Source organism: Falco punctatus, assembly GCF_963210335.1.
Source record: "Falco punctatus genome assembly, chromosome: 4".
NCBI classification, from domain to species: Eukaryota; Metazoa; Chordata; class Aves; order Falconiformes; family Falconidae; genus Falco; species Falco punctatus.
The window spans coordinates 2,445,669-2,463,375 of record NC_137583.1 but is presented as its reverse complement, the minus strand read 5'-3'; the positions used below and the strand labels follow the sequence as shown (position 1 = coordinate 2,463,375).

The following is a 17,707-nucleotide window of genomic DNA, read 5'->3' as shown; positions in this document are numbered from 1 at the left end:
ATACTGGTGAAAGAGCTTGGAATTAGGGCTGAAAAAAACAAGAAAAGGAAACAAGAGCATGCCTGTTTGGGGGTTTAATACTGGTTTGCTACTTTAAAAAAACTTGTGGTGAACAAAAATTCTCTGTCAGCATATCTAAACAATTCCTTTAGTCACTGCAATTATTAAGAGATAAATGAAGTTAAGAAAGTGAACCAACCATCAGATCTATGGAAAAAAAAGTTCTCAAGAAAAAGTTCATCTACAAGTAATTTCAAAATATCCAAATAATTTGGAACTTTTGAAGTTAGCTGCTCAGTTCTGAATGTTTCTGCTGTGGTAGAAGCCTAGCTTGCAGTATTTTCCAGCAGGGAATTAAGATAGAACTATTTTTCTCCAGGCAGTAACTGACCCAACTTGTCCCAGCTTCCTTTTTATTTTAAAAATCTAACTAAGCACCATGACCAAGAGATTTCTTGTTTATTCATTCCTGATTAGGCTCTGGTTTCTTTTTTTTATAATCCTGGTGGTGCATTGACAGAAATATGCATTTGTAAAAGTTAGGTTAGGATAAAGCAACATTCTGTCAGTCTCAGTTCAGTGAGAACTACACCAGGGGAGCGTTACTCTTGCATACAAGCAGGTATGTGTTACTCTTGCATACCATAATCAAATTAATCTAAATACCTGAAAAAAAGTTTTAAATGGTAAGCCAAATAAGGTATTTTTTACAATGTTGATTATTATAATACATGGTACCCCAAAATACAAATACTTCACTGCATGCAACACTGAGGCCAGAGTCATATTCAAAACTTCTGCATTTAGGAATAATGGATTTTTGTGAACTTTGAACTACACAAAACTTTAAAAGCACATCAGTGTCCATCAAGCCAGCTGAGTAGCAGTCAGTTTGGTTACCCAGGCCATCTGCGTCTGTTGGCTGATACATGCCCATGCTTATGGCAAGGAAATTTAATGTCACCACCGTCTTGTTTCAGCTGGTATCTTTTGATGCAATGGCTTACACTACACCATGCATGTGAATCTCTGTTAATGAACTAAAAGCAGGAAAATGTTTTGGGAAGAAGTACAGTGGAACTATAGGAGAGAAGCTGCTTCTTTTGGTTTCAGGTATATCAGAGCCTGTATTTCGATTTCTACCTTCCTAGGTGGTACCAAATGTGCTATATACGGATGGAAATGAACCATCTGGTTTAGTCAGCACTTGAACTCTTAGAATTGCTTCTCAAGTACAGTAAATTACTGTCTGGGTGATTAAACAGGACATTAAGCACAGAAACTCGTTTAGTTTAATTATGTCATTGAAACTGATTGAATATTAAAAATGTTGTTTCAGGTGCCAATGGTGAAAACAGTACTTCCTGATGCAGGGTGTTTATCCTTCACCAAATTTAGACTCACAAAACAAACTGTGGCTGAAATTAAAATGTCACGTTTTGCCAGTTATTCCTCTGTCAAACCTGAACTCTTCCTCATTTTCAGCAGATACTTAAGGGAGAACAGCGGCAAACAACATCCTGACAGTATTTGTCTAAATTCCAATAGCCTACCTGGAGATACCTTACTGATGTCCTCAGTTGTAAAGATGAGAGGAAAATAAAATTTAAGGTCTGTTTGGTGTTGTTGCAGTTGAGTTTTTTGGGGTTTTTTTTGTTGGTTGTTTTTTTTTTCCTTAAAGGTCTCAGCTAACATCCAACAGGAACTCAGTTTGTAAAGCCAGTCAAACCCACCCTGAAAGACACGGCGGTTTCCAAGGTTTTGGTTTTTGAACTACTAATAATTTCCAGTGGGCACGTCAGCTCCCACATCACTGGGGTTAAACGTTGCAGTGTATCTAAGGAAGAAGGTAGCTTTTTCATGATGTAATCTCAAATCATCAACTCTGCTCCTGAGCAAAGAGAGTTCAGGGATTTTCTAACACGGCACAAGTAAAAAGTCATTACTATAAGTATGGAACAGTGGTGCGTTCAGTGCTTGCTAAAATACCACATTAATTTTCCACCTTATTTGTAATCACAATAGAGATGACATAGTTAGAAAAATAAAGAGTATGAACTATTTATCTCTGCGGTAAACCCGATAAAGACAAATTTCTCTCCTTATAGCAAAGAAATCTGAGTTTTGGGAAACAAGACAAAAACGTCTTTTCTCCTAACTTGACTGCCTTCCCTTTCTCTTCCCACCACGCTTTTCAGGGAAATACCTTCACATTTTCCAACAGCCACCACCAAAATCTATGGGTGTTCGAAAAGATCTAAATCAATTCAGGAGTATGTGAGAGTACATGAATCAATGGAAACCTCATATGAGAAAACCCCTAGAATTCAACAACAGAATATTGTAATTGATAGAAGTCTATATTTCATGATAGAAGTTTCTGTAAGAAAGTACTATTAAACCTATCTCTTTAATATAAAGATTTTTCTGGCAGTTATAAAGTTCTATTTAGAAAACATTACAACTAACAGCTAAGAAAAAAAGAAATGAAAAAAATACACAAATATTTCAAGGAAAACACTGGATTACAAATTTTGTTAGAAACAGCAGCAGTGAGCTACCATTCCTCAATCAAACACATCACTGCCGGCTTCTCCTGCTTACACACTGAAAAGCATCTCCAACAGAATTCTTCATCTATAATCAAAACAAGCCTAAATATCTGTACTATAGGATAAATCAAATTATTGTAAATCTAGCAAAAATAACTGTCAGTAGTTTCATACGCTACTTGTGAAGGTCATAACACTTCCTTAAGTTACCTTACAGTACACCAAAGATCCAGAGGGACACCAAGAATTCAGAAAGTGGCACTGTCCCCTATTCAGCCTTTCTATATGTGTGCTGCCTGCAAATGCTGAGCTCTTCATGGTAGTTTCTCTGCACAAATGCAGCCTTCAGAGTTTGCAGCTACTCCACATCTTTATTAGCCTCTACTGAACATATGCAAACGCATTTTTCAGACATTTATAACTTGGAAAAACTTGGTGGTTTACCGTACGAACAGCAAAAGGCATACATTTGGCAGGGACACTGCAGCAAAATCAGTTAAGAAATAAAAACCAGAATATTTTTAAAGAAACCAAATAATTTTTTTTTCCTAAAAGAGCAAAAGAAATGTTTTATTGCAATTTTATTCTCAGCAGTGATAGGATTTTTTTGTGCCATTTGAAAAAAAGAATTTTAAATACACAGTTTCAGGCAGAAAGATGCTTGAAGCTTCCTAAAGTTAAAAAAAAAAATTAGATCATCTTTTGTAACATGAAGTCTGTGGCAATGGCAGGTGTACAAATAACTTTAATAACTTCTTCATCTTAAGTTAATGCAGCCACATTTTGCCCAAAATCTTACAGTTTTTTACCAGACCACAATTCCATGATTTACATAACAAACACTCATAATCTTGTAGTCAGTGAACTAGTTCTCTGATTTTAAATTTGAAAGGATTTGCACTCTTAATTCAATAAAAATTGTCACATCCTTACTTGTCCCTACTTGTCCCTTTTGAACAGCATCTCTCAACAGTTGTTGCTTGGGAAACATCAGCCCAGTGAGGCAGGACGAGGGCAGGATTTCTGCAGGAATGTGTACTTATCTGCTGCATTGCAAATAAATATTTTATTTGGGATGACTCTTGGCTGACTGTACAAGCAGACAGCAAGGAGAAACCTTTCCACGAAAAAGAAGTTCAAATGTATTTGAAAATTACTGTTTCAGGTTATAACACCTTGATGATTGTTACGAGACCAGCAGGTGGTTACTTTGAAATCACATCCCACCTGGAATCTATTGACAACCAACTTATTTAGAAACTATCTTTATTAGAATTAAAAAATCACATTCTGTTTAATTGATGTACTGTATAGAATTATACTACAAAATACAAGTATTAAAAATAACTTGAATTTATCATAGAAGTCAAGTCCACAATATTACAGTATATCCATTTCCTTCTTAGCATATTGTTTCTTCTTCTATTGTATCTAGCATACAGACAAAGTGTTTAAAGATACTTTAAAAGGCTTTGAAGTTTAATGGTTAAATTAAAACTAGCATGCAATGAATTGAAACAATTGTTATTTCCCTAAGTAATATTTTCCTTTTCCTCTGAAAATATTTCATTACTTTCTCTTTAAATTTATTTTATTTATATTTATTTTATATTTATATTACTTTCACTTTATAAAAATAAGTATGATGATCAGAAATAATTGCACACAATCAAAAAAACAAGGGCGTGCCTTTTGAGTGACAGACTGATAAGGCCACTTCTGTGTTCGAAAGAGTAGTTGTATCTAGTCTAACAAAATGTGATGGCATGGAAAAACAAAACAAAACATGAACAGAAAGATAATTCAGTAAGAACTCAGGCAGATTTACCTGACAGTAGCATTGGGTCTTTGTCAACGGATTTGCGGACTTGGTCTGACTCTCCAGTTAAAGAGCTTTCATCAATTTTAAGATCATTTCCTTGAATAAATATCCCATCGGCAGGTAGAAGATCACCTTTCAGTAAGAACATGGTAATGGAAAACCACAGTGGTTTAGTAATATTTTTTTTAATTACATAATAATCTTAATTACAAACCCACAATTAACAACAATTGCATTAAAACGTAAAATGAAAGCAAAAGTGAAAGAACTGCTGCGGTATCTGTCCATACTAGCCACATCATTGCATCCCAGAGGGAAGGGTCTTTGTACTGCAAATATTTTTTGCCTAATGCTATCCCAGAATCATAATGCATCACACATTTAACATACGAGGAACACAATAACCACTGAGATTTGGCAGGGAGAGTACTCTTCTTAACATGACATGAAGGTTTCTCTGCCAAACTTCACAGGGATTCACAACGGCTCATAAACAGCCATCCTGCCCTCCCCCCTGCCCCTTAGCTAAGTCCAGGGGAAACCTGATGCTTGATAGAACAGGCGTTTGGCTGGAATTTGCCAGCTCAGCCCCTGTTTGCTGGAACATAGTGCTTTCCCTAGGGCATATAATTCCAGAGCATCCACCTACTAGGAGCATCTGATCTGGGGGGGCTTACAGGTTCCATAGCTCTGGAGCAGCCTGCCAAGCTGGGGGATCACAGAGGCACAATTCCCTTTCATAGAGCATTTCAGACACTTCCTCCTTCTCCTAACCAGGCAGAAACCAAAAATTCCAAATAGCGCAATCCTCTAGGAAAGAGAATTACCTTTGTATGAGCAGTTCTTGTCCTCGTCAGTGAAAGGAAGTGATGATTACAAAAAATAAAATCAATTACCTAATACAATTTCATAGCAAGTATCTTAGGTCTCCTTTTTGCCTTAGCAGCCAAATTGTCACCTTACCAGGGACAATAATGACACCACATAATCCTCTGTCTTTCCAATCACTTCCAGTGAAGTGAGCCTATCCTGTTAAAAAGGGAAAGGAGAATAAATAAGGTTCAAAAAAGCAGCTGACGGAACTTACCATATTTCACCTGTGCAATGTCACCAACTACTATCTCTGCCACTGGGATCTGGATCACCTGTCCACCTCGGACAACAGTAAATTTCTGTTCCTGCTCAATACGACTTTGAAGCCCACGGAATTGCTTCTCCTTGCTCCAGTCATTGAAGGCAGTGACAAGTACAACACAGATAACAGAGAGTAGGATGGCAGCACCTTCAATCCAGCCAGCTTCAGCCTCACCTTCATCTTCAGCTCCTCCTGTTGCAGTACCACATCCTGCAAAGACAACATTAAGCATCATTCAGCCAAGCAAACATCGGGTTCATGATGTTTATCAGAGGAAGAAAAACGTGCCGTGAAACGACAAGAAAGTTAAGGAATAGAACTGCTTTTTGAAGTACTGTCTGCTAAATGAAATATGGCAAAACAGAGAAAAAGTAGAAATAAAGATGTCTGAGGAAATGAGAAAAAAAAACCAAAATCAATATAGAAATTTTAGAACAAAAGTTCTACAATTAGACATTTTTTTTTTTTTCTACTGAACAAGCTACCCTTGGTAAACCCAAGCTGAACAAATGGAAAAAGGCAGCACCAGTTCTGTTATCTAACAGAAGTGTTTATAGCTTCACCTGAGCCATCAAGCATTTCTAGAAATGTGGAGGACTCGCTAAAAGTGTCAAGGACTAAAAGAATGAGCAACATCAATCAATGCAAAGCAATGGCATTATATTAAGGTTAAAGAAAACAGATTAAAACAGATTTAAGAAATAATTTTCTATGAAATCTGTAAATGTTCTCAACTAAATGCACTTATAAAGAACACCTGTTTAAACAATACGATGAACTAAGTATAATAGTATTTAAATGTAATAATGAAGGGTGTTAGGGAACACTGAGTAAAAATAGCAGCCTATTATTGATGCATCATTCTTCCTTATAGAGAAACACAGTAGCACGCTTATAGAATTGGAAGTATACTTACAGGTAAAATAGTATTAAAAAAGATACATTCTACATATTAATTCTGAAGTGTTAATTCTGAATTGCTTTATACATATCTGCTAGTTATTTATTTCAAAGTAACATGCATTTAAGATTTAGATACATTTCCTAAATAGTATTCACAAAATAAAACCTACATAGCTCCCCTTCTTAATGAAGTAAGACCTAAAAAAAGATAGTTTATAATAGCGGACAGCCAAATACACATACTAGAATCACATAATTCAGAGATATTCCAACTAACAGGAGAGGAAAAAGGAGAACTCAATCTGAATAATAGAGCCTCCTCTCCCAAGTGGCCAAGGAAGAAATCTTTTGATTTTTCATGAAGAACCAAACTAGGTAGGCATTTGACATCACTTCTCCATCTTACCCAGGTACCAGGGAATTTAGCAACTCAGCAACTGTGTTGCTTCCACCTATGACTGCAGATTAATTTTGGTATATTTGTCACCTATCACCAGAAGGAACTAACAAGCAATTTGATTTCTCTTTTTAAGTTACATATATTTCCCTGTAACATAAGCATTGTAATTCATCAACCAGCTAACTAATTACTCTTGCACATGAACAGTCACAAAATCACCAAAAGTCAAAGGAAGAAAGATGAGACTATACCTCCACTAAGTGAACAGAAGAAAATTAAAATAAATGGAGCTTTTACCAACAGTCTCCGTAGTTTAAATTTACACTTAACCTGGCTGAAAGGCAAAGCCCACTCCCAGCAGAAGGGGCTTTCCTAGCAGGTGTGCCCTTAGACTGATGACCCACGTGAACCTTTATCTGCAGTACAGGAACCTTGCTAAAGAAATGATTTTTGTAGCACCCAAGAAAGAATTTATGTAACTTTTGGTAACTTCAGTACCTTAGGCTACTCAAAACCAGTTGCAAATGCAACTTACAAACCACATCTTCAATTTCTTCCTTCAACAGAACATTACTTTTGGGAAGGACTTATGAACTTTGCTCTGTTCAACCTTAATCATACTAATTGGTCTACGTCTGATTTTAGAGTCCTTTTCCAAATCAGTAGATTCATTTTGACTTGTTTGGATTAAGTGGTTTCCCATTACAAGTAATTCTGGTTTGGCAAATACAAGACAAAAATTCACTACTCATTTTTCATTAGGTGTGATTTAGAATTAAGTAGCATGAATATCCCATTCTTTTTAACAGCATACCTCTGCTCTTGTTTCTCACAAAAGAAACATGGCCTGGCCTAGCCACAGTCAAAGACGGATTTTATTTCCTTTTGAGATGGTTGAAATTTAGTCTAGCTCACACAAAAGCAGAAAGAGGAGTTGCTTCCTACGAAGACCCCCTGGTCCAGGTAGAGAGGGGCAGCTCAGCCCTGCAGCGCTTTTAGGCATTGCCACTGGGGTGATATTGAATTATTTTATTCTGTAACATGCGTTCCTATGCTTTCGCTGAAAATCTTTGATTTGTGCATATGGATTACTGATAATTCGTGTTGTGATGTTTTCTACAAAATCAATAATTAACATTACCTAATACTTAAACCAAAAATTTTTGATTTGTGCTGTATCAGCGTAACCCCCAAAATCAGCCACGTGGAAGACACAAGCTGTGCTTTGCTTTGTACTTCATTATAGGGTCCCATTATGGCTCTGGATCTGCGTAAACTTTACAGCAATACTAGACCAGCAGAATACCCTCTCTCTACAGCAGAAAGCGACCTGTTTTGAGACAGTCATTGCCATTATTCCAAAGAACTGGTAGGTCTAGTCACCGCCTCTGAGATGTGTCAGAGAACCAAAAGGACAGCTAGGCAGTGCACTTGAACCCAGTGCCAACCTACTGTACCCTGAATGGCTTGAAGGGTAATATTTCTGTGTCCCTTCACCAAAAAAAAGCCTAAATGTCTCAATACAGTAACAACAGGCAAGAATAAAAAATATTCATGGTCTTGGGTAATGAAATCAATTTTGTGTGTATGTATTGTCAGTATTGATCTTCATGTTAGTATAAACAATACCATTCCTAGTATGTTCATATAACCAGAAAAAGAGTAGTCTAACATAGCATGTAAATACACGTTAAAATGAAAGGAATTGTGTTCACCTGTCCCACAGATTATGCACAAAGAAAGAACATAATTCACTTTTCATATTATAGCTGAAAAAAATGTTTGTAAGAACGAAAGAAAATCTGGAGAAAACAAACTGAACTTAGATCAATTTCTTGGAAGGTGTCCCTAAATTTAACAAGCCTCCACACTGAGTAACAATTACAAATTTTAACTTCTAAAATCCTAACAAAACTCTCCATAACCTAGTGGAAACAACATAAGTTCAAACACATTTAATTTATTTTCTGTTCATTCAATCAAACAATGCTAAATTCAGACAGAGGAAAGGTATTTGAAGGGGAGGAAGGAATTCTTGGAGTAAGGGCCAGGAGTACAGAAATCAATTGATAAACATGGTCTAAAAAAGAAGTTGGTCTTCTGGGTGGATAGAAGAAATTATGGGTTACTTTATGGGTTTTAGAATCCTTATTGGTTGAGATTCAATCCGGCTTCTATAAAACTACAGCTGTTGTATAAAGCTGCTGCAGTGGTTACGATGATCCATTGGCCGGGGTTAATGACACACTGGGAGGTACATCCACCCCTCGAGGTAGACAGGTAGCATGAAGCAGACAGCTTTTAATCAGTATGACTCAGAATTAAAACATTCAACTGGGATATGGGAGAGACAATTTCCTGCCCCCCCCCCCCCCCGCCCCCAATCCCTCTCTCTCAAAGGAGCAGAACTCCAGACCACAATTTTGAAGACCACAGAGATGTTGCCAGAACAGCAGCGGGGCTCTCGCTCGCTGCCCTGCAGATCCCTGCGGGCTGCCCAGCCATGCCCTCTCCTGAGCACCCCGAACACGGGTGTTCCTGGCTGCTCTAGCTGAGTCCCTCATTTAATAATCCCACACATCGGATGAACAGTGGTCCTAAGCTATCAGAAAAACCCAGTACTTCGTTACCAGTATTTTGGGGTTAGGAGGAAGCAGGATTTCCTGCAAGGAGTTTGAACGTAAAGAACTAGATATCCCCAAGTTCAAGTGGCAGCTGAGCAAGGCTTTTGAATATCTAAGATTTGCAGGTAGATACTTGCCACAACAGTTCAGAAATTAAATTGCTCTTTTTGTGGATCTAGCCTAATATAAGGAAAACCTGGTTCTTTAAACAATGAACCAAGCTGACCATCACTTTCCCAGAATTTTGTCTTTTATTTACAGTCCCACAGAAATGAAATGGGATAAAAGTGCCAGATAAATCAATGCAAAACATGCACATCATTCTCATTACAAGAATAAGCTCCAGCAACTTTGAGGGAGTAAATAAATATCTAGTTCTTACAACAGTAAGATTTCAGGCCAGATGTTTTTAAACAGAGATTTACAGAGAAACTGGATTTAAAAATGCAACCTGCCCTTCAAGAGATAACCTATCTGTCAGGAAACATTTTTTTGAACTATGTTGTGTTCTTGCTTCCAAACTGTTTTAGAAGTGTTCCCTTTTAATAGGGAAAAAATAAAAAAAGAAGGGGAAAAAAAAGGAAACTTGCTTCTCCATTGGTGTAAGTTTGTAGAATTATTTTGTACATACTTAAGGAAAAAGAATATTTTTTTTCTTCTGCCATTATGTCACACAGGGTTTTGTAGAAGTTCTAGAAAGACTTATATGAATTTACAGGAAGAAACTGTATGCAATCATAGGAGAAAAAGAGCCACATATTTCTCTAACTACACACTTAGACTATCTGTCCTTATTGTATTACACAGAGTGATACAGTATTGATTTTACAGATACGGGGAAAATAAGACACACAGAAGACTTCACAATAATATGCCTAGGTAGCAAGATATAGTTTAAAGCATCTAATGTTGATTAGCAATGCTCATATAAGCTTTAGAAAATAGTGTTAAGGTCTAAGATTGCTGTTACGCCTTCACTAGATAGTACTTGGTTCTCAATGTTACCAAAAAATACGCCTGAGATTTTATTGAAAGGCACAGGCTGAAAGCTTCACAAAAGAAATTTTAATATCCATATATGATTTGTAGTAGGGGTTTATTCCAAGACATGTGAAGTACTCATTTAAAATTATATTTAACATAGGTCCTATCTGTCAGAAAATTCAATTTCAGAGGAGTAACCAAGTTGTTAATATGAAGCTATTTTCTGCCATAACTAGGAACATATGCCACGTGTGTGTCATTCCCCAAAGTCTCATCCTCACGAGACAGAAAACGCATACTCAGTTTGAAACTGAGATTATAAAGATTTAAGTACAAGTCAAGAATGTAAAGGGCTGTAACTCCTTTGGCATAGAAAACGCAGATGAAATCACAAAATGGGATTATCTTATTCCAAAAGAGTGTGCAGGAAAATACAGGTGAGCCAACCCCCCACCACAGGAGTGGGGGACCTGACAGTGTGGCCTTAAAGAACATTCAGAAATACAGAAGAGGACTAATATGACCATATCTTCCATAAAAGATCTCAAAAGTACATTACCGAACACTTGTGGAAGGAGAACATGATTTTATTAGCTTAAAATTTGACCAGAAATAGGTCAACAAAGACTGATTAAAAAGTTTTCTATAGAAGGGAGAAGAAAAGAAGATAGAATCCAAAGGTGAAGAGGATTTAGAAAAAAAACAGTGGGGAAGTAATTCAAACACACATGTAGTCAGACCATCTGAAGTCACAGCAGCCTGGGTTTCCATCTCATCAGAGACTGCGAGCAACCTGGGTGCAAGAGCCATGGGCTACAACACCTGCCCAAGAACCTGGACAGCTGAGCAAATACCCAGGCACTCAGCCCGTGCTGGACTCATTTATGCACTTAATTAATTGCCAGTAATTTCAAAATTAGCTTGAGAAGCCTGCTCTGCATTAGCAATATATACGGTATATATATGTTATATGTGAAGTTTTAGAATGACAAAGTAAGAAGGCATAGGAAATTAAAAGGAAAGGAAACTGTATGACAGAAAAGACTTATATTTGTGCCTAAAGGGAAGGTGAGAAAGGTGAGGAAGATATACAAGAGGAGGTTAAAGCACTTCAGAAAGACAGTCAGCAAGAGACTTCACTATAGGGGGCAGGAGAAAATAATTTGGTTGAAGTTTTTAATCATTTAATTTGGTGAAAGCCAGGAAGGGGGGAAGGAAAAAAAAAAAAAAAAAAAAAGGAAAATAAAAGATAAAAAGGCCACAAATAGCCAGACACCATGATCTGACAGTTTACCAGGCTCATGTTCTGTTGGAAACTGGAATGCTTTTAAGGTCACAGACACCATTTCAATATAGGTTTCTCGTAATATCAACCAAATCTGGGCAAGTACAGAAAGAAGCATACAAGCACTGCGCAGCTAAGAAGAATATCTGTTCAAGATTTCAAATACTTTTAAGGAGATTCTGAAAGCTGCTTTGAATAGCAAAAGGATTATAATTACAAACCATACAGTCTTAAGCTGCAGCACAGTAATTTTTAAATCAGAAAAAACATATTTTTAAAAATCTGTGAACATCTGTATTCCTAAGTCCCAACCTACAGCACATACCTCTCAGCTACTCATTTCAACCTACACGTTTCTATTTTTAAGCTGAGAATACCTTGTGGCATTTACATTCCCTAGGAAAATCTCATAACGCCCCCAGAGGTAATTTTTTTTTAGTCAGTCAAACCGGTTTTGTCATCAGAAAGACAACAGTTCCCATGATAAAAAGTTTTTACTTAATTGCTTTCTGTAAAGATGAGCTGCAGCTCCAGCACTGATACTACTTGAACTGTGCAGCTCTGAGTTACAGCTTTTCCAGTAGCAGAGCTGGACTCCTGTTACCAACATCACAGGTGGTGGTACTCACATTATCAGATGTTTTCATTTGGGTAGGAAAAGGGACAATAACCAAAAATTATGCAATAAATATAATCAACCCTTCACCTTAACAAGATTTTTTTAAGCTGTAAAGATACTTGTAATACTTAATGTTACAAGTTCATTGCTGTATCATATAATTTGCTGCAAAACCAGTTCAAAGAGCAACTGTCAGTTACCGAAGTATTAATATTCCCCAAATCCCCTTCCCCAAATCCTCTGTGTGACGATCATCAGATGCTGAACTGCTCCCAATAAGGGACAGCACAAGGCAGTGAGGCCACCGGCCGGCAGAGCCCACGGTGTCACTGCAGAGCCACAGCTAACAGCAAAGTGGCAGGAATTACTAGAACTTCAAATAGGAAGTTTTCTGTGTTTCTCTCATACCCGCCAAGGGCTTATTCAACCGTGAAAAACATTTTCTAGCTAGTAAGTCAGACTGCGTCCTGCAGAAACACATGCGTTTCTGCAAGCAGCCATGCAGACGGGGTTTGCTGGCAGGAGATGGCTATATTACACACGTCTCAGGCTTAGGGTGCTTGTATATTCACTAAAAGTGATTTTTGGATATATATTTGAAAACAATATTACAATTCCTTGCTTTGTGATGTATCAGTTAGTTATATAAGGACTCCAGTGGGGCAGCGGGGGGAAAAAAAAAGAAGATACTGTCCCTATAGGTTAGTTATATAACTGTCAACTTTAGAGTTCAATACTAAATATTTACACATTTTTGACATATTCATGAAGGAAACAAATGTGTAAGCCCTGAAAGCATATAAATCCACACATTTCTCAGCCTGATCACTAATGTTTGTGAGCAGAGAAATGTTAATTAAAATACTCGCTCAACTTCAAGAGATGCAGGATGTCGAGCAAGATTCCTCTGGCTGGCACCTCCGAGGACAGGCGTTTTGCAAAGATCCGTCCAAGGGATGGGCTTCTAACTCCACCAGGGCAATGGAAGGGAACAGGGCCATACAACTATTTCTAGAATGTCTCTGTGCAGCTTTGTTTCTTTTTGTTGCCATAGAGAAAGGCAAATACGGGAATTTTAATCACAAACCCTGTTCTTAGAGATTGCAAGGGAAAACCTTGAATCCCATTGGCATAGTTTTACTATATATTGCGCAGAGCTAGAAATGTCTGGTAAATATAGCCACATATTCAAAAGGTAAAATACAGTTTTCAAATGTAAGAATCAGACCTTGGGAGTTGTTCTCTGTGTTTATTAGTAGAGTTCAAGTGCAGTTCCTCAACAGTGCTTGCAAGGTCATGTCCTAGCTGAGTTTTACTTACAGAAATAGTCGTTCTGGAGAATCTCTTCTTGGAAAATATGTGAGAAGATTTTGTATTTCATCCCAAGGTTCTGTATCTCATTACCTCATATCCCTAGTTGAGAATTAAGTTGTGCTTGGCAACCTGGACACCTATCTAATGAACAATATCTAAAAGCAACCCAGTTTTGCCAATGACACACACATCTCTAATGAAGGGAAGGTATCTATGGGATTTAATTTTTTGCAGTCCAACACAGATTTGTAGAAACCAGATGTAGGTCACTTTACATTAGGAAACAATTACTTAATTTGCAGGTCCCATATGACACAATGTGCACATTTTGCACTTTACAAGTTGTTAAAGTATTGTTACTGAAGCCAGCTCAAGTGTTAAACTTACATCATTCAGTTGTATCACTGACATCCAGTAAAGAATCTGCTCCCTAAGCACACTTTGTGCTGGGGAACAGTAGAGAACTGATAGTTTCGATACAGTCAAGCAAAACCAGAGTGAAACCATCCTGAAAACTGTTGTTCTACTTCATTCCATCTGTATTTTGGAAGTGATACACCTGCTTTTTTCTGAGTCCACAATGCACATAGTATAATTTCCATATTTCCTTGAGAGATACCTAAATGAGGCTTTCCTTGCTCACTCTGAGAATCTGTGTATAAACCTATGTTTTCTTTCTTGTTGCTTCTTACAGAGACACCATATGTGTGGTATGCCCAGATCTGCAGTTCCAGATTTCCACATTGCAGTAAAAGTATCAATTGACACAAAAACCTCCAAACCACTACGGGACTTGTTCTAGCTCATTCAAGAGGTGATGGGTTCAAAGGAAATAGGGGAAAGAGAGAGAGTCAGAAAGACAGACTGTATACCTAGCCAGAAAAGTAGGAAGGCAAGAATCAATAAGTCTGTAATAGGGAAGCTTCAAAGAACACAATACCCACTAAATAAAATTGTAATGCAGCCTTGAATAACCTAGAAGTAGGCCATTTGTAAGCATAAACTAAAAACCAGGGTAGCATATTATAACACAACCAGTGCAATGTATTTTCATCAAAACACTTCTAAAAGAGCAATTACATTCACTTAAATATCTTTCCAGTAAATACGTTTGCTGTCAACCCAGCAAGAATTTGCAAAACAAGTGTTCTCACACATCATCAAAAATACTTACCCCATAATAATAAGCAATCATAAAGAGCTTCACAGGCATTACTAAATGTATGACAGTAAAAACGTTCTCAAAAAAGACAAAATAATTAAATGAAATAATTAGTCTTCTCTCAAATTCTTGGAGTAATCTATATTTAGGGGTTAACCAAAGAAGTAAAGACCATCAGTCAAAAACTAAGGTTCCCAACACAGGATAACATATTCCATAGAGCAAGAGCCTATAACTATTCCATAAAGAAACACCTATTTATTATTATTTAACTGTCTCTACAGAGATACTGAAAAAAAAATGAATCAAATTTAAAAAATACTTACATTTGTCAAAAACAAGCAGTTTTGATGTATCTTATCATGTCAGTACAAATATCAATGTCCACAATGAAATTCTAGTTAAGGTTGAAGGTTTCTTTGTATTCAACCAAGATATATAAAAATGGAGTTACAAAAGTCTCCAAATTTATGTCACTGTTCCAAGACTGCAGACCAAGTGTACATAGTCTTAACCTTAAAGGCTATTGCCCAGCCACTTAGTTTAGGCTCTTTTCTCAGGGTTTTTATGGAAAAAAAAAGGTGGAAAGACTTTGGTTCTGTTCCAATGCAGAAGAGAAATATGTATCAATACTTTGTTGTGAATTTTTTGCTTAGTGACCAGCCTTGATACCTCCAGTTAGGGGTTTTGAGGATAACCCAACTGAACTGATGGTATTAGCCAAGTGTTTAAGTTTAGACTACACCAACAACAGGGGAAACCAGTTTACAGCAATGAAAAACACATATCACAAATAAGGGATTCCCTTCAGATGTTATTATTTAAACATCAAATTATGACAAAACTGTACAACAAAGTATGACAAAACTGAATGGAAAAGACAAAATCAGTTTGAAAGATATATATACTAAATTGAATTAACAACATAGGAAACTATGATCCCAGACAACTGTGCGAGTTTTGAATCGCTTACCTGGAATGCTAATATAAATAGTGTTGGTTGGTTCAGAATAACACGAGAAGAAAAAGGAATGACTTCTTTCATTGGGATATATTTAAAGACTATACTTGGGATAGGCTATTGTGCCAATGCAAACAAAACATTTACAAATAAAACAGATAGGAAAAAAAATTGTAAGTTCTGTTAGCTTGATATTAGCAGTGAAGTGGCTGTCTATATGTTGAAATAAAAATTCAAGTTTGATAGAGAATTCTAACCTTGCTATAAAAAAACCTGCACTGGGCACACTGCACGTACTGGGGAAAAGTTGTCTTAGAAGACCCTTATTAAACACGAATAGCCCACTTAGGTCCTGAACACAAGGCTGAAGGAAAAAAATATATACTCTCAAGAAAATAAGTACATTTGGAGCTCCAACTATCCAGGCACTCTGTACAAACACCTCAGAAAGCTAAAGCTGCAGTTAGTGTCTGGAAACAGGAGGAATCCTCCCATTTCTTATGCAGCAACGCCTGGATTTCCAGTACTTCCTAAACACAGCTGGATGGAGAGGAGGACTGGAACACTTCCTCAGCTACCACTCCCAACGCGGATCACTGAAAGCACCAGGAAACACAGAAGCCCATGAAAATAAATGCATTTATTTATTTATAATAAAATAAATATCTATGTATATAAAATATATAAATATAATTTTAAAATAAATGCTTAAGCGTAAACTAGTTATCATCAAGGTACTTGACTTTAAATAGACTTAAGAAAAACATTTAACATTAACACAGGGCAACAAGTATCTCATAAAAACATAATCAAATTGAGAGCTGTCTTACTTATGCTTCATCTAATAAATCCTTACAAACAAAGCCTATTCTCTTTCTGTCTGAAGCGGAATGATCAGAAGAGCAAATCACCGAAGAAGGTTTTCAGGGTGGCACCTGCCTGAGTAATGGATGCTTGTACTCTTCCATCGCTCTTTGATTTGTGTTCTAATCTAAACTAAATGTACTTGCTTCCCAAAATATTCCCTTTTTCCTTTTTGTGCTTTAAAACAAGATGTTCTAACCAAGACTGTTTTAGTGAAAGACTGTATTTAACAGAAATGCTACCAAAAAATTTGCAAGACGGTTTTGAAAAAGTTGACTTTGCCTGGAAATTTTGAGAGACATTTCATTGGAACTTCCAGAAAATCAAACTGGAGCACAGGATGAAGTTGTGATTGCCGACTGATACATTTCATACAGCCAGGCCATTTAAAGAGTAATTGTCAACTTCTTCCAACTTACAAGCCCTGCAGAGAGAAGTTACTAAGAACAGGTTATGATTTGAACAGGCCCCTTCAAAATAATTAATGGATTCTTAGAGGTCCACAGACCACAGTTTGAAAGCCACTGATTAAGAAAAGTTGTGAGTGAGTAGCTTAAGCAACTTAACACAGGTAGCATACCGCAAACCCAGAACGTTAAACCAGTGCTCTTTTGAGCTTAGGCTCTGGAGATGTGTTCTAGAGCCGGTTCTTGGAACACCTCAGCCTCTTTTGGCACTGTTACTGCCTCACTCACCAGCCATATTCAGGAGAAAAGAAAACCACGTTGCATAAGATAGGGAAGATTTGTAGACCTCAGCCACAAAACCAGCACATAAACTACAGTGTTTATTAGTTTCATTAAATTTCTCATCTTCATTACTTTGCACTATAAAGTTTCAAGAGGTGAAAAATCATGTCACTAAAAGATTAAACGTCTTGCAGCAGAAGGCATTAAAAAGTTCTATCAATGCTAGCAAATAGTGTGGCCCTATAAAAGTAGTTTTTTAGTGCAAATCTACGTGCTAAGGGAACATGTTTCGGGACCATACTTTTCAGTTTAGTTTCATGCCAAAGGATGGGATGAAATCCCATCTGAATGCACATCCAGTCCGTGCACTCCCTGAAAGCACCCTGCAATGTG

At 37.1% G+C, this 17,707-nt stretch overlaps 1 protein-coding gene across 16 annotated transcripts in view; it reads right to left on the bottom strand.

Annotated features, from left to right (window-relative positions):
- ATP2B2 (ATPase plasma membrane Ca2+ transporting 2) overlaps window positions 1-17,707 on the bottom strand; it is a 434,838-nt gene that overhangs the window by 101,675 nt on the left and 315,456 nt on the right. For all 16 annotated transcript variants that reach the window (XR_013927793.1, XR_013927794.1, XM_080385382.1 and 13 more), the window contains 2 exons: window positions 5,462-5,719; window positions 4,381-4,506 (listed from right to left, as the gene is read on the bottom strand). Coding sequence is in view for 14 of the 16 variants with exons in the window: in XM_080385382.1 (XP_080241508.1) it covers window positions 4,381-4,506; window positions 5,462-5,719 (384 nt within the window). In the remaining 2 variants the exon portion in view is untranslated. The remainder of the gene's footprint in view (window positions 1-4,380; window positions 4,507-5,461; window positions 5,720-17,707) is intronic.